General features: G+C 33.4%; 1 protein-coding gene across 3 annotated transcripts in view; it reads right to left on the bottom strand.

Moving 5' to 3' along the window:
* The window catches only part of LOC144450258 (LIM and SH3 domain protein 1-like), a 46,121-nt gene extending 33,755 nt beyond the window's left edge, over positions 1-12,366 (bottom strand). For all 3 annotated transcript variants that reach the window (XM_078140853.1, XM_078140855.1, XM_078140854.1), the window contains exons 1-3: positions 12,126-12,366; positions 11,932-12,026; positions 4,685-4,769 (exon numbers count right to left, since the gene is read on the bottom strand). In XM_078140853.1, the coding sequence (XP_077996979.1) occupies positions 4,685-4,769; positions 11,932-12,026; positions 12,126-12,194 (249 nt within the window). In that variant the 5' untranslated portion in view covers positions 12,195-12,366. The remainder of the gene's footprint in view (positions 1-4,684; positions 4,770-11,931; positions 12,027-12,125) is intronic.
* Positions 12,367-24,586: the final 12,220 nt, after the last annotated feature.

The following is a 24,586-nucleotide window of genomic DNA, read 5'->3' as shown; positions in this document are numbered from 1 at the left end:
TATGGCTGACAACGACTTGCTTCCGGGTTAGTCCCTCGTGCATACGGGTGGATTGTCGGCGATTAATACATACATGTGCATCGTCTGATATTTTAATTCACAGTGTTTTTTGTGACCGGCGCCTGTCAGCAGACTCTGCCATTTTTTTCATCATTCCATTGTATTTAAACCTTGTACTTGACATTTCGCAATATTTATAATTCTCAACAAAATACCTCAACATGCCTCACTTCGCTCGTACCCAAAGCAGCCCCGCACGTAGTCCTGCTTGCATACGGAGGAATTCGGGACTCGATTCTGACAATTGTCCCTCCCCCTCCGGTGTTTAGAGTCAAGTCAGTAATACAGACTCGTGCACCCGAGGACTACCCCGCGCGGTATGATCACTGACACTGATGACATGATGAGAGAGAACCTTTTCGGATTTACATGTAAAACGGGGAAAGATACGCAAAACATAATGCAAAGTCTGAAGCCAAATTAAAGTTGTAATTATTTTAATTATTTTTACTTGCCAAATATTTGCATTTTGGAAAGGCAAGACACGTTCATGTCGTTTAACTTTACATGTGAACTGTCGGCCATATTTAAACTTCAACCGCATGCCTGACATGCCCTTCCTTACGCAAGTTGTCTGAATTCTGGTTCACTGTCATTCCAAATTGCACGACAATATAGAATTAACCACAAGTTACATGTTATCTGAAAACATCACACTTTTATAGTGGGTCTGAAGTGTGATTTTAGTGAGTACTAAGAACGTCCTGTGTTGATACTCAAGATACTTGCTGTGGAAAATCGCTCGGTCGAATGAGGTCACCTTCAGCTTCTGGTCGAATCAGGATAGAGTATGCAAATGAGGGTGTTGCGGACTGGCTGATTATGTAGAAGAGTGCAGAATTGGATTTGAAGTTTACAACCCTGTTTCGAACAAACGCTTGTCATTTGGGCGCCCAATGCGTAGAATTATGACTATAGCACATATTACATTTCTTGTTTGACGTCAATAGTGTCTTTTGAAAAGTGGCAGTTTACTTAAAGTCTCGTCGACTGATTTCCAATATGGCGTCGGTCATTATGCTCATTAACATATTCATTTTTTTTTCAAATTACAAAAAAAAAATCATAAAAAAATAAAATGAGGATGTGCTGACTTGAAATTAACAAATCTGAGTAAGCTACCCCCTGCGCATCAACACGCCAGATATCAAAGCAATCTAATAAGGTTTTCAAGGAGTTGATGAAAATGACATTTTATGAAAAAAAATCATAAAAAATTGAAAATGGCACAGATCAACTTGGCATGAACAAATCTGAATAGCCTCCCCCCAGGGAACATGCACACCAAATATCGAAGAATTCCGACTGTCACTTATGGAGTAGATAGTAAAAATATAAAAGTTTGACGGACACCTATGATTCACTCTACTCTCTATACCTCAATACCCACCTATACCTAAAGCTACGCTTTCAGCTTTTGCTGACAGCGGAGCTAAATATACCAATATAAATATATAATATATGTAATATAATATATGTTAGCAAATTTTATAAAAATGGCCATATGGATGAGGATTGAATATAACAGGATTTATTTTGGATTTTGAATTTCCACAACAATTTTATTATGGTTTAATTTCTACTTGAAAAATCAATGTCAAACAACATATGCCACGTCCATTTTTTGTAACTCAACCCATTGCAAAAGATTAATAAATAAAATTAATAAATTTAGCATGACAATAAAGTATATAATAATAATACTCAATGTGTAAAATCTTTGTTATCGTACGTACAATAACTTTTGACACACTTTTTACCTTTTGCAATATATTGAGTTACAAACACAGACTTAGTCTATGTTGCTTCACATTGATTTTTCAAATACATGTAGGAAGCCATGATAAAATTGTTTTATAAAACAAAAATCCAAAAGAAATACCCAATCCTCACCCACGATATGGCCACTTTAATGTCTTCACCAGTCCTATGTTAACACCAGACTAACTCAGTGCTAACACTAGGCTGACACTAACACCTCACCAGTATGTGTTAGCAACTGGAAGGGTTAATGTCTGTACCAGTCCTATGTTAACATCAGACTAGCTCAGTGCTAACACTAGGCTGACACTAACACCTCACCAGTATGTGTTAGCAACTGGAAGGGTTAATGTCTGTACCAGTCCTATGTTAACACCAGACTAGGTCAGTGCTAACACTAGGCTGGTACTAACACCTCACCACTAGGTGTTACCAACTGGAAGGGTTAATGTCTACACCAGTCCTATGTTAACACCAGACTAGCTCAGTGCTAACACTAGGCTGACACTAACACCTCACCAGTATGTGTTAGCAACTGGAAGGGTTAATGTCTGTACCAGTCCTATGTTAACACCAGACTAGGTCAGTGCTAACACTAGGCTGGTACTAACACCTCACCACTAGGTGTTACCAACTGGAAGGGTTAATGTCTACACCAGTCCTATGTTAACACCAGACTAGCTCAGTGCTAACACTAGGCTGACACTAACACCTCACCAGTATGTGTTAGCAACTGGAAGGGTTAATGTCTACACCAGTCCTATGTTAACACCAGACATGCTCAGTGCTAACACTAGGCTGACACTAACACTACACCAGTATGTGTTAGCAACTGGAAGGGTTAATGTCTGTACCAGTCCTATGTTAACACCAGACTAGCTCAGTGCTAACACTAGGCTGACACTAACACCTCACCAGTATGTGTTAGCAACTGGAAGGGTTAATGTCTGTACCAGTCCTATGTTAACACCAGACATGCTCAGTGGTAACACAAGGCTGACACTAACACCTCACCAGTATGTGTTAGTAACTGGAAGGGTTAATGTCTACACCAGTCCTATGTTAACATCAGACTAGCTCAGTGCTAACACTAGGCTAACACTAACACCTCACCAGTATGTGTTACCAACTGGAAGGGTTAATGTCTGTACCAGACTAGCTCAGTGATAATGCTAGGCTGACACTAACACCTCACCAGTATGTGTTAGTAACTGGAAGGGTTAATGTCTACACCAGTCCTATGTTAACACCAGACTAGCTCAGTGCTAACACTAGGCTGACACTAACACCTCACCAGTATGTGTTAGCAACTGGAAGGGTTAATGTCTGTACCAGTCCTATGTTAACACCAGACTAGCTCAGTGCTAACACTAGGCTGACACAACACCTCACCAGTATGTGTTAGCAACTGGAAGGGTTAATGTCTGTACCAGTCCTATGTTAACACCAGACTAGCTCAGTGCTAACACTAGGCTGACACTAACACCTCACCAGTATGTGTTAGCAACTGGAAGGGTTAATGTCTACACCAGTCCTATGTTAACACCAGACTAGCTCAGTGCTAACACTAGGCTGACACTAACATCTCACCAGTATGTGTTAGCAACTGGAAGGGTTAATGTCTACACCAGTCCTATGTTAACATCAGACTAGCTCAGTGCTAACACTAGTCAACCACGACTGTTATACTGCCACCTAGTGGTCAGTTGTAACAATGATTTTCTTTTTATTCTGACAATAGTCAATCAAAACAGATCAAAAGCTCAAAGCTAAAAATATTGAAATGTTTGTGTGTTATATGGTATACTTACATTACTAATGATATCACAGTGTGTTATATGGTATACTTACATTACTAATGATATCACAGTGTGTTATATGGTATACTTACATTACTAATGATATCACTGTGTTATATGGTATACTTACATTACTAATGATATCACAGTGTGTTATATGGTATACTTACATTACTAATGATATCACTGTGTTATATGGTATACTTACATTACTAATGATATCACTGTGTTATATGGTATACTTACATTACTAATGATATCACAGTGTGTTATATGGTATACTTACATTACTAATGATATCACTGTGTTATATGGTATACTTACATTACTAATGATATCACTCTGTGTTATATGGTATACTTACATTACTAATGATATCACTGTGTTATATGGTATACTTACATTACTAATGATATCACAGTGTGTTATATGGTATACTTACATTACTAATGATATCACTGTGTTATATGGTATACTTACATTACTAATGATATCACAGTGTGTTATATGGTATACTTACATTACTAATGATATCACAGTGTGTTATGGTATACTTACATTACTAATGATATCACTCTGTGTTATATGGTATACTTACATTACTAATGATATCACTCTGTGTTATATGGTATACTTACATTACTAATGATATCACTGTGTTATATGGTATACTTACATTACTAATGATATCACTGTGTTATATGGTATACTTACATTACTAATGATATCACTGTGTTATATGGTATACTTACATTACTAATGATATCACTGTGTTATATGGTATACTTACATTACTAATGATATCACTGTGTTATATGGTATACTTACATTACTAATGATATCACTGTGTTATATGGTATACTTACATTACTAATGATATCACTGTGTGTTATATGGTATACTTACATTACTAATGATATCACTGTGTTATATGGTATACTTACATTACTAATGATATCACTCTGTGTTATATGGTATACTTACATTACTAATGATATCACAGTGTGTTATATGGTATACTTACATTACTAATGATATCACTCTGTGTTATATGGTATACTTACATTACTAATGATATCACTCTGTTTTTTTAGACGTAAATTTTCTGGTGTGTCTGCCACAGCAGTGAACTTGGTAGTCGGATAGTGACTAAAAAGATAAAAACACATGTCTGTTATTATACCATGCACAAGCCAAGTTATTTTCTTTGAACAGAAAATGTGGATTATTTACCCTGGTCTTTCTACATCATGACAACCCGTGGTGCTCAAAATAAGAATCAAAACGTACCAAATCACAATTATTTTTCCTAATTTTTGATGAATCATGCATGCTTAAGTAGGGATCTTCTTCATTCAATCAGACAATACTTGCAATCTAAAGGGTTTGTTTTATTTGTACACCAAAGACAGCAGGGGAATACCTGGTCACTAATATGTAAACAAAAACATATCATAAAAGTTTGTTAGTGTACACACAGAAGAAAATAGTAAACAATCATAGTAAACAGTACAAATCACTGATAACAAGTTAGTTAGTCTAGTAACTGTATGTATACACATTACAATTATAGTAAACAGTACTAATCACTGATAACAAGTTAGTTAGTCTAGTAACTGTATGTATACACATTACAATTATAGTAAACAGTACTAATCACTGATAACAAGTTAGTTAGTCTAGTAACTGTATGTATACACATTACAATTATAGTAAACAGTGCAAATCACTGATAACAAGTTAGTTAGTCTAGTAACTGTATGTATACACATTACAATTATAGTAAACAGTACAAATCACTGATAACAAGTTAGTTAGTCTCGTAACTGTGTGTATACACATTACAATTATAGTAAACAGTACTAATCACTGATAACAAGTTAGTTAGTCTAGTAACTGTATGTATACACATTACAATTATAGTAAACAGTACTAATCACTGATAACAAGTTAGTTAGTCTAGTAACTGTATGTATACACATTACAATTATAGTAAACAGTACTAATCACTGATAACAAGTTAGTTAGTCTAGTAACTGTATGTATACACATTACAATTATAGTAAACAGTACAAATCACTGATAACAAGTTAGTTAGTCTAGTAACTGTATGTATACACATTACAATTATAGTAAACAGTACAAATCACTGATAACAAGTTAGTTAGTCTAGTAACTATATGTATACACATTACAATTATAGTAAACAGTACTAATCACTGATAACAAGTTAGTTAGTCTAGTAACTGTATTATACACATTACAATTATAGTAAACAGTACTAATCACTGATAACAAGTTAGATAGTCTAGTAACTATATGTATACACATTACAATTATAGTAAACAGTACTAATCACTGATAACAAGTTAGTTAGTCTAGTAACTATATGTATACACATTACAATTATAGTAAACAGTACAAATCACTGATAACAAGTTAGTTAGTCTAGTAACTGTATGTATACACATTACAATTATAGTAAACAGTACTAATCACTGATAACAAGTTAGTTAGTCTAGTAACTGTATGTATACACATTACAATTATAGTAAACAGTACAAATCACTGATAACAAGTTAGTTAGTCTAGTAACTATATGTATACACATTACAATTATAGTAAACAGTACTAATCACTGATAACAAGTTAGTTAGTCTAGTAACTGTATGTATACACATTACAATTATAGTAAACAGTACAAATCACTGATAAGTTAGTTAGTCTAGTAACTGTGTGTATACACATTACAATTATAGTAAACAGTACTAATCACTGATAACAAGTTAGTTAGTCTAGTAACTGTATGTATACACATTACAATTATAGTAAACAGTACAAATCACTGATAACAAGTTAGTTAGTCTAGTAACTGTATGTATACACATTACAATTATAGTAAACAGTACTAATCACTGATAACAAGTTAGTTAGTCTAGTAACTGTATGTATACACATTACAATTATAGTAAACAGTACTAATCACTGATAACAAGTTAGTTAGTCTAGTAACTGTATGTATACACATTACAATTATAGTAAACAGTACTAATCACTGATAACAAGTTAGTTAGTCTAGTAACTGTATGTATACACATTACAATTATAGTAAACAGTACAAATCACTGATAACAAGTTAGTTAGTCTAGTAACTGTGTGTATACATATTACAATTATAGTAAACAGTACTAATCACTGATAACAAGTTAGTTAGTCTAGTAACTGTATGTATACACATTACAATTATAGTAAACAGTACTAATCACTGATAACAAGTTAGTTAGTCTAGTAACTGTATGTATACACAGTACAATTATAGTAAACAGTACTAATCACTGATAACAAGTTAGTTAGTCTAGTAACTGTATGTATACATATTACAATTATAGTAAACAGTACTAATCACTGATAACAAGTTAGTTAGTCTAGTAACTGTATGTATACACATTACAATTATAGTAAACAGTACTAATCACTGATAACAAGTTAGTTAGTCTAGTAACTGTATGTATACACATTACAATTATAGTAAACAGTACTAATCACTGATAACATGTTAGTTAGTCTAGTAACTGTATGTATACACATTACAATTATAGTAAACAGTACTAATCACTGATAACAAGTTAGTTAGTCTAGTGACTGTGTGTATACACATTACAATTATAGTAAACAGTACAAATCACTGATAACATGTTAGTTAGTCTAGTAACTGTATGTATACACATTACAATTATAGTAAACAGTACAAATCACTGATAACAAGTTAGTTAGTCTAGTAACTGTATGTATACACATTACAATTATAGTAAACAGTACAAATCACTGATAACAAGTTAGTTAGTCTAGTAACTGTATGTATACACATTACAATTATAGTAAACAGTACAAATCACTGATAACATGTTAGTTAGTCTAGTAACTGTGTGTATACATATTACAATTATAGTAAACAGTACAAATCACTGATAACATGTTAGTTAGTCTAGTGACTGTGTGTATACATATTACAATTATAGTAAACAGTACAAATCACTGATAACAAGTTAGTTAGTCTAGTAACTGTATGTATACACATTACAATTATAGTAAACAGTACTAATCACTGATAACAAGTTAGTTAGTCTAGTAACTGTATGTATACACATTACAATTATAGTAAACAGTACAAATCACTGATAACAAGTTAGTTAGTCTAGTAACTGTATGTATACACATTACAATTATAGTAAACAGTACTAATCACTGATAACAAGTTAGTTAGTCTAGTAACTGTATGTATACACATTACAATTATAGTAAACAGTACTAATCACTGATAACATGTTAGTTAGTCTAGTAACTGTATGTATACATATTACAATTATAGTAAACAGTACAAATCACTGATAACAAGTTAGTTAGTCTAGTAACTGTATGTATACACATTACAATTATAGTAAACAGTACTAATCACTGATAACAAGTTAGTTAGTCTAGTAACTGTATGTATACACATTACAATTATAGTAAACAGTACTAATCACTGATAACAAGTTAGTTAGTCTAGTAACTGTATGTATACACATTACAATTATAGTAAACAGTACTAATCACTGATAACAAGTTAGTTAGTCTAGTAACTGTGTGTATACACATTACAATTATAGTAAACAGTACAAATCACTGATAACAAGTTAGTTAGTCTAGTAACTGTATGTATACATATTACAATTATAGTAAACAGTACTAATCACTGATAACAAGTTAGTTAGTCTAGTAACTGTATGTATACACATTACAATTATAGTAAACAGTACAAATCACTGATAACAAGTTAGTTAGTCTAGTAACTGTATGTATACACATTACAATTATAGTAAACAGTACTAATCACTGATAACAAGTTAGTTAGTCTAGTAACTGTATGTATACACATTACAATTATAGTAAACAGTACTAATCACTGATAACAAGTTAGTTAGTCTAGTAACTGTATGTATACACATTACAATTATAGTAAACAGTACAAATCACTGATAACAAGTTAGTTAGTCTAGTAACTGTATGTATACACATTACAATTATAGTAAACAGTACTAATCACTGATAACAAGTTAGTTAGTCTAGTAACTGTATGTATACACATTACAATTATAGTAAACAGTACTAATCACTGATAACAAGTTAGTTAGTCTAGTAACTGTATGTATACACATTACAATTATAGTAAACAGTACTAATCACTGATAACAAGTTAGTTAGTCTAGTAACTGTATGTATACATATTACAATTATAGTAAACAGTACTAATCACTGATAACAAGTTAGTTAGTCTAGTAACTGTATGTATACACATTACAATTATAGTAAACAGTACTAATCACTGATAACAAGTTAGTTAGTCTAGTAACTGTATGTATACACAGTACAATTATAGTAAACAGTACTAATCACTGATAACAAGTTAGTTAGTCTAGTAACTGTATGTATACATATTACAATTATAGTAAACAGTACTAATCACTGATAACAAGTTAGTTAGTCTAGTAACTGTATGTATACACATTACAATTATAGTAAACAGTACTAATCACTGATAACAAGTTAGTTAGTCTAGTAACTGTATGTATACACATTACAATTATAGTAAACAGTACTAATCACTGATAACAAGTTAGTTAGTCTAGTAACTGTATGTATACACATTACAATTATAGTAAACAGTACTAATCACTGGTAACAAGTTAGTTAGTCTAGTAACTGTATGTATACACATTACAATTATAGTAAACAGTACTAATCACTGATAACAAGTTAGTTAGTCTAGTAACTGTATGTATACACATTACAATTATAGTAAACAGTACTAATCACTGATAACATGTTAGTTAGTCTAGTAACTGTATGTATACACATTACAATTATAGTAAACAGTACTAATCACTGATAACAAGTTAGTTAGTCTAGTGACTGTGTGTATACACATTACAATTATAGTAAACAGTACAAATCACTGATAACATGTTAGTTAGTCTAGTAACTGTATGTATACACATTACAATTATAGTAAACTACTAATCACTGATAACAAGTTAGTTAGTCTAGTAACTGTATGTATACACATTACAATTATAGTAAACAGTACAAATCACTGATAACATGTTAGTTAGTCTAGTAACTGTATGTATACACATTACAATTATAGTAAACAGTACAAATCACTGATAACATGTTAGTTAGTCTAGTAACTGTGTGTATACATATTACAATTATAGTAAACAGTACAAATCACTGATAACATGTTAGTTAGTCTAGTGACTGTGTGTATACATATTACAATTATAGTAAACAGTACAAATCACTGATAACAAGTTAGTTAGTCTAGTAACTGTATGTATACACATTACAATTATAGTAAACAGTACTAATCACTGATAACAAGTTAGTTAGTCTAGTAACTGTATGTATACACATTACAATTATAGTAAACAGTACAAATCACTGATAACAAGTTAGTTAGTCTAGTAACTGTATGTATACACAGTACAATTATAGTAAACAGTACTAATCACTGATAACATGTTAGTTAGTCTAGTAACTGTATGTATACACATTACAATTATAGTAAACAGTACTAATCACTGATAACAAGTTAGTTAGTCTAGTAACTGTATGTATACACATTACAATTATAGTAAACAGTACTAATCACTGATAACAAGTTAGTTAGTCTAGTAACTGTATGTATACACATTACAATTATAGTAAACAGTACAAATCACTGATAACATGTTAGTTAGTCTAGTAACTATATGTACACATTACAATTATAGTAAACAGTACTAATCACTGATAACAAGTTAGTTAGTCTAGTAACTGTATGTATACACATTACAATTATAGTAAACAGTACTAATCACTGATAACAAGTTAGTTAGTCTAGTAACTGTATGTATACACATTACAATTATAGTAAACAGTACTAATCACTGATAACATGTTAGTTAGTCTAGTAACTATATGTACACATTACAATTATAGTAAACAGTACTAATCACTGATAACAAGTTAGTTAGTCTAGTAACTGTGTGTATACACATTACAATTATAGTAAACAGTACTAATCACTGATAACAAGTTAGTTAGTCTAGTAACTATATGTACACATTACAATTATAGTAAACAGTACAAATCACTGATAACAAGTTAGTTAGTCTAGTAACTGTATGTATATACATTACAATCACAGCAAATGACATGTTTAATTTGATCTATTTTCAAGGGGGGCTAATTTGCATATCAATTTATATATAAATAACTTAATAATTTGCATATTTGTTTGCATACTGATCAACACATAATATACATGTCTTCAACACTGGAACAAACTCTGACATGTTTATTTTAATGCATATACACACATGTACATTCTCTATCAGGCATTTCTCCTCATGTGAACTTATTATGATTTGGTATTCAAAGATTACTACAGCTCAAGGACGGTAGAACACTTTTGAAGTTGTTATGGAGACCTAGATGGCAAGGATGGTGTTTGTACCGTGCTTTCTCTATAGTGGAGAGAACACTTGTCTAGTACTGGAGATTCAATTCACATCACTCACTATAAGTCTAATATAGACATATACATAGCTACCCCTAATCACAATGAAATAACTAAGCTGTCAGAGATCAAAATATATCGAAAGTGTCAAGTGAAAAAATGGTGAGGTTATGACCCACATTGCGTGGTATAGAATCACAGCAGGAATCATAATAACAAACATTTGAGAGAAACAATGGTTTGACAAAACTGAATGCGACATAACACTCTGGGAACACAGCAAGTAACAAAATATTTTATGCACATATGTAAATATTGTTCCGTTTGGATAGTGCACTCAATCAGAATATGACCTTAGCCTTGTACACTAATCTAAATTCCCATCATCCAACAACTATTTAAATTTAGAATTAAGTAACTGTATCTTCAGTGTATATTTTATATTATTTATGTGATGTACATGTATTTAGTCTAACATTTACTTCCACTATCTTATCTACTTCCTTATTCAATTTACAAGTGGACGCCTTATATAGAAAAAAAAATCACTCTAGTCTCACTCAAGTGTATCTTGTTTTTTGGTTTCTCAAATTCTGTTGGGGGGGGGGCTCGTGATGTCATCAGTTGCGGGTGAATAAAATTCAATTGCACCAGAAAATTACAAAACAATGCGAATCCCCTCCCCCATCTACCCCCTCCCCCACCCCAATTACACTTTACAATTGACATATACTAGTAATAGTAATGTGTACAGTACATTGTACTTACGCTTGGCAATACGGCATCTTGTCATAGCCTTTGTAGTTCTTCATATTAAGGGCCAAGTTACACGCCACACATCGGAAACAACCTTTATGCCAAAACTGTAAACAAATCAGTTGATGAGAATAACTTTAGACCATGTTATTTCGTAGATACGATTCCAACTTCGCCAAGAATGTGTCAGTACCGCGAGTACGTACCTTGTCCAACACGTTCAGCTTTTCAACCGGGTAAACGGTCTTGTTACATTTACCGCATTTGGGATTCATGATGGAGCGTTATACTTCAAAATCACCACGCTACACAAACCAAGCGTGCTCGTCCAACTACTGCGAGAGTTCAAATCTCCAAATCGTCGCTAATAACTTTGTTTCAACATTAAACGCTGACACAAGCCAGATTTGTAGAGCCTAGCCTACGCCTGCTCAATGTACATCGGGCTTGTCCCGTCACGTTACTCAATCTGCGTAATCTGATTGGTTAGAATTGTACCGTAACAGGGTATGGCCGTAAGTCCGACGTGTTGATATGCACGTGTCGTAAAGCACTTACGCAGAGGTCGTAATGCCGTGATGCTGCAAAGAGGTAGCAGTTAGCATGTGATCAGACAAACGGGGGGGGGGGGTGAAAACGGCTTTTTGTTATCTCTATTCTTTCCCCTAATATTGCGTTGAGTTGGGTAAATTTTCACACGGTTTCTTTAACAAATAAACAACAATTTTTAGTCTTACATAATACATGTAAAACTCTGTTGTTTTTTCTTTTCATTTATGTCTGTTCTACCGTAGGCCTGGCCCAATCACAAAATCACGACATAAGCTCATTTGCCAACAATACAAATGCCATTGTACAAATGATGTACTGACAGAAAGCATGAACACAATGAAAGCTAAGTCAGTTATCTCATATTAAATTACATTACGTATTACATTTTACAACAACCAATAAACTCTGACATTGTTTTAGTACGCCATATTTCCATATCTCAATTGCAGGTTTTTTTAGTCCGGCTTACATGACAGTGCACGAGTCTATACTGACTTGACTCTAAACACCGTCATGCAAAGAGCAATAGAGTCGGCCTATTACAACACCACAAGCAAAATGTATGTGTGCCAATTGCAAGAGAATTGCCTACCCAATGATCAAATATTAACAATCGATCGAATATCTACGCCATTTCCATTCCTCTGACGGTAGTATTCCCTGCTCAGATCACAAAAAGCGCCCAAATAGGACCTTTTAAACTTCGAACTGCAACATTCAAATAACCCTCATTAACACCGCCATATTTGATATCGTTGAGATGAATAATTACCCAGAGACACTTGCGCCGACGTACGTAAGGAGCTGTGTTTAAATTTACGGTAGAACTTGAAAAGTTCTGAGTTTGATAGTTTTGGTCATCCCCTATAGGACTTTTGCAGTCAAAATGTGGTAAACCGACTAAATAATAGATTTATTGCTAATATTTCGCCACTGGGCGATTTTATTCCTAAGTTACCAGCATTTTTTGTAAGTCCGTATTTAACGGCTGGCTCTTTGCATGCAAGGAGGTAGGAGGGACAATTGTCAGAATCGAGTCCCGGATTACTCCGCATGCAAATTGCAGTCAGTTATCCTGACTATAAGCTTAGACTTGAAAACGACCATCGCTACACTATTCAGTTATCCTAACTATAGACTTGAAAACGACCATCGCTACACTATTCAGTTATCCTAACTATAGACTTGAAAACGACCATCGCTACACTATTCAGTTATCCTAACTATAGACTTGAAAACGACCATCGCTACACTATTCAGTTATCCTAACTATAGACTTGAAAACGACCATCACTACACTATTCAGTTATCCTAACTATAGACTTGAAAACGACCATCGCTACACTATTCAGTTATCCTAACTATAGACTTGAAAACGACCATCGCTACACTATTCAGTTATCCTAACTATAGACTTGAAAACGACCATCGCTACACTATTCAGTTATCCTAACTATAGACTTGAAAACGACCATCGCTACACTATTCAGTTATCCTAACTATAGACTTGAAAACGACCATCGCTACACTATTCCGCTATCCTAAATGACATTTTGATTTAGTAAATTTTCGCTCCGTTCCCAGCGAAAATTCAAAATATAAAAATGTAAATTAGGATAACTGAATAGTGTAGCGATGGTCGTTTTCAAGTCTACAGACACGAGGTAGGCAAGTATAATAATCATTAGTCACTCCCTCAACATTTTAACGTATGCAAGAAAAAATATTAAAATATTAAAATTGTGTGACGTCTCACGAGAAACAGAGTATGCGAAAACTGACATCAACTTAATGTTGATTGTATTTCATTGTATAAAGTATCTTAGGGGTATACGCAAACCATTTGATTTGGGGGGGGGGGGGGGTTAATAAATTTGTCGCCGGCCAAAAGCAGAAAAGCGAATTTGTTTCCAGGGTATGAGCTAAAAAAAGTTGTTGTGCTGCAAGTGTAGAAACTTACTACAAATGTCAAATTCACAGGTCCACACTGTGTGTCCAGCACCTAAACTTTCAAAGTTTCTTGTCAAAGATTTATACTAACTGTTGGCAAATCCTAAAACAAATTTAAAGCAAAATACTTCCATCGAATCAAATAAGTTTATGTTATTTGCCAAATACCGTTCCATATCTTGCTGCGAGAGGTATTTTTTCTGGTATAACGGAGAGCCGGAGGTGAGCCGTTATACCAGAAAAATTACCTCGAGCAGCAAGATGTATAACAGTATTTGGCAAATAACATACTTATACGTCACCTGCGACTATGAATTCATTTTTGAATGTCTAAAAATGCTGTTTCATGTTAAAATAAAATCACTTCCGCGTTATACTGTCGAGCGTAGTATCATGCACCTCTCTGATAACTGCAATGCGGTTGTTTACATGTCAGCCTTAACTTTATCATCCAATCAGAGTGCGCGTTTGCTCAGTAGTATGACGTCATGTTTACTATTTGCATATCACTCAGCGATATATTCAAACTTAATAACATCAGCTGAAAAATGAGTGCGTCTTTGTTTTGCGTACTGTATTCCATTAAATGTCCATAAATGTTCGTGATATGCTTTGTTGTTCTAGTTAAGCAAAAATTACACCCTTTGTGGTGGTAATTTTCATATCCTTCATAAATTTAGGAATTCATGTTTACGATCGCGTGACGACCGTGCGTTCGCCGTCACTGGACTTTCACGGTTGTGTGTGGAATTTTTGACTACTTCCCTGTGACATGAAAAGTACAGTTCAAAGACTTGTTACAATGTATACAACGGTGATATTTTGTTCGATTGACAACAAATTTGGCATTGGAAATGCTGGTTATAGCTCGATCTCTAGTTGTCTGCTAGATTTGTTTACAAGGGGACGTGTAGTGATCACGTGATACAACAAGCAAAAATACGGCTGTTGGTGAAAAATACGCCTGTGTATCTGCAGGGCTCTCGACCAATCAGAATGCGAGATTGGTGACAGGTGACGTATAACTAAAAGTACTGAACTGACTTAGTACCTTGAATGAATCCTGTCATAACTGTTGGCAAATCCTAAAACAAACTTCTATCGAATCAAATTTCTAAAAGTACTCAACTGACTTAGTACTTTTTTTCATAATGAGAAAATAATTTCAAATGGTATGGCAACAATATACTTGGAGGATTTTCTCGGTCTTAGTTTTCTAAATTCAAATTTCAATTATGATCAGGAAAAGGTATTGTTATCACCTTGACATGCTAAAATAACACCTGATAGCACTTTTTTTAAATAGTCCTTAAATTAAAAAATGCTAACCCCCTCCCGTACCCACCCCCACACTGCTCTCTTGAAAGATGTCTCGGGATACACATCCCACACTACCGTACCCACCCCCACACTGTTCTCTTGAAAGTACCAATACCCACCTATTCTAAAATTGAGCGTAATCGGAACCACACAATTAGGCCTAATTGCATCAACGAAAAATATGCTAAGAAAAGTCTCCCTCCCTCCCTCCCCCCTCCCCCTCCCCCCTCCCTCCCTCCCTCCCTCCCTCCCTCTCTCTCTCTCTCTCTCTCTCTCTCTCTCTCTCTCTCTCTCTCTCTCTCTCTCTCTCTCTCTCTCTCTCTCTCTCTCTCTCTCTCTCTCTCTGACTCAAGTCAGCAGTGTGTGCAAATTTATTTGACACCAAGGATTGGTAGACAAATGAAAAAACATTCAAATGATGTATGCAAATATTCCTAGCAACAAGACCACATAATCATAGTAGACAAAAGTTGGAAAGTTTACCCTATCCCTCTCTCTCTCTCTCTCTCTGGCGCTTTTATCTAACTACTAGCCATGTTGAATACTAATACACCATCCATCCATCCATCCATCCATCCAACCATCCAACCAACCAACCAACCAACCAACTCACTGTGCAACCATCCTCCTACTTATCTGTCTGTCTGTCTGTCTGTCTGTCTGTCTATCTATCTATCTATCTATCTATATCTATCTATCTATCTATCTATCTATCTATCTATCTATACATCCCCTCCTCCTCTCCGGCTCTCGTCGTTAGTGGTCTTAATGAGTAATTTGCACAATTAACGATTGTCAGTAATTAGGCTATAATACAAGCAATGAATTTTACATCAATTTTATTTTCAACAATTTTACTATTAAAGTTAGAATTTACTATAAAGTTTAAGAATTGGAGAAATTGAAATAAATGTGTTCAACCATAGATTATAGTTTTGCCAATTCCAGTGAATTTGTAGACTGCGAAACGCAAAACAATGTATACTAGTATGCATTTGCAAGCAAAAGCATAGTTCCAGGGCACAGTTAGGGACATGAAGAGGCAATCAGATGATGTTTGGATTGGTGTAAATTGGCTGATAGTGGATATATTGAGGGTAGGATAGTGTGGCAGTGAAACAAGGTTACATACCTAAGGGACCGGTCAGTTTCTCCAGCCTGGGGGGGGGGGGGGTGGATTCTTAAATTGGGCAGACAAAAAGTCACTGACCCCCCCCCCCCCCTATCTGTAAAATCCAAAACAGGCTGACCCCCCTATCACTTAATTCTAAAACATGATGACCCCATGTGAACACAAATTTGTTTCATTTTAATTTCAATCTTTTAAGAAAAATTCTTATGGTGTTTACCCCATAATTTCCCTGTTCTTAAATACCCACACCTTAAGTTTATTGCCTTACGGACATAAGCTTGTATTGTTATGCTCGTTCCGGGGCCGCAATGCCCAATAACGGAGTACATTATCAGTAATAATGTACAGCGATGACATCACAAAATTCACTGGAATTGGTAATGCTATAATATAACACCTGGTATATTAAGTCTTGTAGCATGATTACAAAAAAAAAGACTCAAATTAAGATGTCTGCTAGTTTTCTGACTCAATCTGATTTATAGACCAATTTCTTCTAATTCTGTATTTACATGCAAATCTGTGAACTCAGACGAAATGCGACATTTTAAAATTTGAGTGGGAGATAACACATTAAGTTTAATATGTCATTTTAAATTTATCTGTAATGTAATATCTCCCACTCCAATTTAATGTTCATTTATAAAATATTGCCATATATTATCCCATTTAACCAGATAAGGAATTCAAAATCAACTCATCCAGGTTCCAACACTTAACCATTTTCATTGACATTGCAATATTTGGTGTTGACATACAATCATATAAGTATGTTTTAGAGTTAAAAATACATGCTTTCATTTGATATTTACCTATTCTGAAATTATGTTTCAGTGTTAAATATGTATGAAAATATGCACTGATAACAAATAAAGAAATACATTTTTTGTCATTTTATAGGATAACGATAATCAGATTTGTAAATTTGCCTGCAAAAGTGATAATATGTGTATTTTACCCTGATTCATGTACTATCAATGTACAACTATAATATACTGTATTATTTTGATTTATTTACTAGTTGTTATGTCAATGTTTTTCATTATTCAGGTCACTAAGCACACAGGGTATTTAGTATATCCATATGATGTTCATTAAAATCAATAAATCAGTCATATTGTTACTATACATATTACTCATCAACACACACAAGCAGAAAGTGTATGATAGGGTACAATTCATGAGCTATGGCCAGTACTTGACTATTTTACATTTAATACATTTTTACATTCTAAGGCTGCACGAAATACATTTAATACATTTAATGCATTTAATACATTTAATACATTCTAGAGTTGCACGAAATACATTCTATTCCTCGGCGATGGTCCGAGTAGCTTGCATTTAATACATTTAATACATTTAATACATTCTAGAGTTGCACAAAAACATTCTATTTGTCGGCGATGGTCCGGATAGCTTGCATTTAATACATTTAATACATTTAATGCATTTAATACATTTAATACATTCTAGAGTTGCACGAAATACATTCTATTCCTCGGCGATGGTCCGGGTAGCTTCATTTAATACATTTAATGCATTTAATACATTCTAGAGTTGCACGAAATACATTCTATTCCTCGGCGATGGTCCGGGTAGCTTGCATTTAATACATTTAATACATTTAATGCACTTAATGCATTTAATACATTCTAGAGTTGCACGAAATACATTCTATTTGTCGGCGATGGTCCGGGTAGCTTGCATTTAATACATTTAATACATTTAATGCATTTAATGCATTTAATACATTCTAGAGTTGCACGAAATACATTCTATTTGTCGGCGATGGTCCGGGTAGCTTGCATTTAATACATTTAATACATTTAATACATTTAATGCATTTAATACATTCTAGAGTTGCACGAAATACATTCTATTTGTGGGCGATGGTCCGGGTAGCTTGCATTTAATACATTTAATACATTTAATACATTTAATGCATTTAATACATTTAATACATTCTAGAGTTGCACGAAATACATTCTATTTATCGGCGAAGGTCCGGGTAGCTTGCATTTAATACATTTAATACATTTAATACATTTAATGCATTTAATACATTTAATACATTCTAGAGTTGCACGAAATACATTCTATTTATCGGCGATGGTCCCGGTAGCTTTTTGTCGGCGATGGTCCGGGTAGCTTGCATTTAATACATTTAATACATTTAATGCATTTAATACATTTAATACATTCTAGAGTTGCACGAAATACATTCTATTCCTCAGCGATGGTCCGGGTAGCTTCATTTAATACATTTAATACATTTAATGCATTTAATGCATTTAATACATTCTAGAGTTGCACGAAATACATTCTATTCCTCAGCGATGGTCCGGGTAGCTTCATTTAATACATTTAATACATTTAATGCATTTAATGCATTTAATACATTCTAGAGTTGCACGAAATACATTCTATTTCTCGGCGATGGTCCGGGTAGCTTGCATTTAATACATTTAATACATTTAATGCATTTAATGCATTTAATACATTCTAGAGTTGCACAAAATACATTCTATTTGTCGGCGATGGTCCGGGTAGCTTGCATTTAATACATTTAATACATTTAATACATTTAATACATTTAATGCATTTAATGCATTTAATACATTCTAGAGTTGCACAAAATACATTCTATTGCTCGGCGATGGTCCGGGTAGCTTGCATTTAATACATTTAATACATTTAATGCATTTAATACATTTAATACATTCTAGAGTTGCACGAAATACATTCTATTCCTCGGCGATGGTCCGGGTAGATGGCATTTAATACATTTAATACATTTAATACTTTTAATGCATTTAATACATTCTAGAGTTGCACGAAATACATTCTATTCCTCGGCGATGGTCCAGGTAGCTTGCATTTAATACATTTAATACATTTAATACATTTAATGAATTTAATACATTCTAGAGTTGCACGAAATACATTCTATTTCTCGGCGATGGTCCGGGTAGTTTGCATTTAATACATTTAATACATGTAATGCATTTAATACATTCTAGACTTGCACGAAATACATTCTATTCCTCATACATTTAATACATTTAATACTTTTAATACATTTAATGAATTTAATACATTCTAGAGTTGCACGAAATACATTCTATGTGTCGACGATGGTCCGGGTAGCTTGCATTTAATACATTTAATACATTTAATGCATTTAATACATTTAATACATTCTAGAGTTGCACGAAATACATTCTATTTGTCGACGATGGTCCGGGTAGCTTGCATTTAATACATTTAATACATTTAATGCATTTAATACATTCTAGAGTTGCACGAAATACATTCTATTTCTCGGCGATGGTCCGGGTAGCTTGCATTTAATACATTTAATACATTTAATGCATTTAATACATTTAATACATTCTAGAGTTGCACGAAATACATTCTATTTATCGGCGATGGTCCCGGTAGCTTTTTGTCGGCGATGGTCCGGGTAGCTTGCATTTAATACATTTAATACATTTAATGCATTTAATACATTCTAGAGTTGCACGAAATACATTCTATTGGTCGGCGATGGTCCGGGTAGCTTGCATTTAATACATTTAATACATTTAATGCATTTAATACATTTAATAAATTCTAGAGTTGCACGAAATACATTCTATTTCTCGGCGATGGTCCGGGTAGCTTGCATTTAATACATTTAATACATTTAATACATTCTAGAGTTGCACGAAATACATTCTATTTGTGGGCGATGGTCCGGGTAGCTTGCATTTAATACATTTAATACATTTAATGCATTTAATACATTTAATAAATTCTAGAGTTGCACGAAATACATTCTATTTCTCGGCGATGGTCTGGGTAGCTTCATTTAATACATTTAATACATTTAATGCATTTAATGCATTTAATACATTCTAGAGTTGCACGAAATACATTCTATTTCTCGGCGATGGTCCGGGTAACTTGCATTTAATACATTTAATACATTTAATACATTTAATACATTTAATGCATTTAATACATTCTAGAGTTGCACGAAATACATTCTATTTCTCGGCGATGGTCCGGGTAGCTTGCATTTAATACATTTAATACATTTAATACTTTTAATGCATTTAATACATTTTATACATTCTAGAGTTGGAAGAATACATTCTACTTCACGGCGATGGTCCGGGTAGCTTGCATTTAATACATTTAATACATTTAATGCATTTAATACATTTAATACATTCTAGAGTTGCATGAAATACATTCTATTTCTCGGCGATGGTCCGGGTAGCTTGCATTTAATACATTTAATACATTTATTGCATTTAATGCATTTAATACATTTAATGCATTTAATACATTCTAGAGTTGCACGAAATACATTCTATTTCTCGGCGATGGTCCGGGTAGTTTGCATTTAATACATTTAATACATTTAATGCATTTAATACATTCTAGACTTGCACGAAATACATTCTATTCCTCCGCGATGGTCCGGGTAGCTTGCATTTAATGCATTTAATGCATTTAATACATTTTAGAGTTGCACGAAATACATTCTATTTGTCGGCGATGGCATTAAATGTATTAAATGTATTAAATGCAAGCTACCCGGACCATCGCCGAGAAATAGAATGTATTTCGTGCAACTCTAGAATGTATTAAATGCATTAAATGTATTAAATGCATTAAATGCAATAAATGTATTAAATGTATTAAATGCAAGCTACCCGGACCATCGCCGTGAAGTAGAATGTATTCTTCCAACTCTAGAATGTATAAAATGTATTAAATGCATTAAAAGTATTAAATGTATTAAATGTATTAAATGCAAGCTACCCGGACCATCGCCGAGAAATAGAATGTATTTCGTGCAACTCTAGAATGTATTAAATGTATTAAATGCATTAAATGTATTAAATGTATTAAATGCAAGCTACCCGGACCATCGCCGTGAAGTAGAATGTATTCTTCCAACTCTAGAATGTATAAAATGTATTAAATGCAAGGTCCCGTACCATCTCCCGATACTAGAATGTATTAAATGTATTAAATACAAGGTCCCGTACCGTCTCCCGATACTAGAATGTATTAAATGTATCAAATGCAAGGTCCATACTGTCTACCGATACTAGAATGTATTTCGTGCAACTCTAGAATGTATTAAATGTATTAAATGCAAGGTCCCGTACCGTCTCCAATACTAGAATGTATTTCGTGCAACTCTGCATTTAATACATTTAATGCATTTAATACATTCTAGAGTTGCACGAAATACATTCTATTTCTCGGCGATGGTCCGGGTAGCTTGCATTTAATACATTTAATGTATTTAATGCATTTAATACATTCTAGAGTTGCACGAAATACATTCTATTTGTCGTGATGGCATAAAGTGTATTAAATGTATTAAATGCAAGCTACCCGGACCATCGCCGACAAATAGAATGTATTTCGTGCAACTCTAGAATGTATTAAATGCATTAAATGTATTAAATGCATTAAATGTATTAAATGTATTAAATGCAAGCTATCCGGACCATCGCTGAGAAGTAGAATGTATTTCGTGCAACTCTAGAATGTATTAAATGTATTAAATGCAAGGTCCCGTACCGTCTCCCGATACTAGAATGTATGTAGCTTGCATTTAATACATTTAATACATTTAATGCATTTAATACATTCTAGAGTTGCACGAAATACATTCTATTTGTCGACGATGGTCCGGGTAGCTTGCATTTAATACATTTAATACATTTAATGCATTTAATACATTCTAGAGTTGCACGAAATACATTCTATTTATCGGCGATGGTCCGGGAAGCTTGCATTTAATACATTCAATGCATTTAATACATTTAATACATTCTAGAGTTGCACGAAATACATTCTATTTGTCGACGATGGTCCGGGTAGCTTGCATTTAATACATTTAATACATTTAATGCATTTAATACATTTAATACATTCTAGAGTTGCACGAAATACATTCTATTTATCGGCGATGGTGCCGGTAGCTTTTTGTCGGCGATGGTCCGGGTAGCTTGCATTTAATGAATACTACCTTCTCTTTAAAAAATGTAAAACGTGCATAGGTTAAATGTAAAAAATGTATTTCGTGCAAAATATCTGACTTCTGGCCATGAAAAGACTATTTGAAAAACTACAAGCTTCACAATTGAAGAGCATAAACAATTATGCATTGTATACAAGCAATTTTTATCTGTTGCATGGAGCTACTGGAGAGCACAACATATAATAGTGTTTCTTTAAAATACCTGCATTGATTGATGGTCTAGATAATTGTATTCCATTTTCATTTTTAAGACGTTTTCTGTATGTGAGATAATGGAAAAAGTTAAAGTATTGAAATTACAAATCTGGAACAAAATAATTCCATCAAATCTGTGCTCCTTACATGAAACTAACAAGTGAAACTCACATTATTCTTGTATTTGTGAAAACTCTTTCCTTCATAGGTAATCTTGGTTTACTTTTTCTTCCCATTTCTATACCCAAATTATGATCACTTAGCCTAAATTTCTCCTGAGAAATTTCTACATTGTGTGTATAAGTCTTCAAACTGAAATGTATTCTTGAAAATCCTATTAAAGTACATAATTTGTTATCACTTCCATCTTTCCTTGTATCACCGAATAATTTTTTTTCTCCAAGCAATCTAAATATTTATTACACAATTTCTGCCTTATTTTCTTGTTTAACTGGTGGTAAGATTTAACTCCATCTGATTAAGGGCTTATTATTACAATTGGGTTTTACTCAAATTACTCACTAGAACCAAATCATACAGGCCTTTCCAAAGGAATCATTAATATGGTCTACTAGGACTATCTTTGGAATTAACCCATTTAAATCTGTTACCAACTCGACTGGATTTTGTGAAGGCCAACCAAACCAGATGGTTCTTTTCACAGCCACATCCTCCAAAAAGAAATATTCCATTCCAAACCAATAAACATAACAGATTGTTTATATTTGTCTGTGTGTGTGTGTGTGCATGTGCATGTGTGTTTTGTGTGTGTGTCTGTGTGAACTACCAAAATAACTTAATGAAGACTTTGAACAAATATTGTTTATTAAAACAATGTAAAATTGTCTGGCGAAAATCCTAATTTCAAGGTAGATTTATGATCTTTTTACATCTGAATTGATTGAATTGTAAATATAGTTTTAAAAAAAATATTAAATGAAAATTCATAAGAATGCACAGGAAGCCAACCCCCCCCCCCTTTTATATTTTCATCATCTTCTCCAAAGTAACAGCAAGAATACTTCAATATTTGGTGCGCATGTTCCCTGGGGGGAGGCTATTAAGATTTGCTCATGCCAAGTTGATCTGTCATTTTCAATTTTTTATGATTTTTTTCTTCAAAAATTATATTTTCATCATCTCCTCAATTACTACTTGTCAGATTGCTTTGATATCTGGTGTGTTGATGTACAGAGGGTAGCTTACTTAGATTTGTTAATTTCTAGTCAGCACGTCTTCTTTTCTATTTTTGATGATTTTTTTTTTTGTAATTTGAAAAAATGAATATGTTAATGTTAAGTCAAATGATTTTCCTACAATTTTCCTTCCACGTTTTGTTTTTCAAAATTCGGTGAAGGCTGTTTTATGATTGATTAAACTTGCTCTATTTCAAAAGCCATGGTGTCATTTCTGAAAGCAGTCAATCTTAACTAAACTACATGTATTACTATTCACGTCGTATTCGC

Source organism: Glandiceps talaboti, chromosome 19, assembly GCF_964340395.1.
Source record: "Glandiceps talaboti chromosome 19, keGlaTala1.1, whole genome shotgun sequence".
NCBI classification, from domain to species: Eukaryota; Metazoa; Hemichordata; class Enteropneusta; family Spengelidae; genus Glandiceps; species Glandiceps talaboti.
Note: the sequence above shows the minus strand (reverse complement) of the source record. Positions and strands in the feature narration are given on the sequence as shown.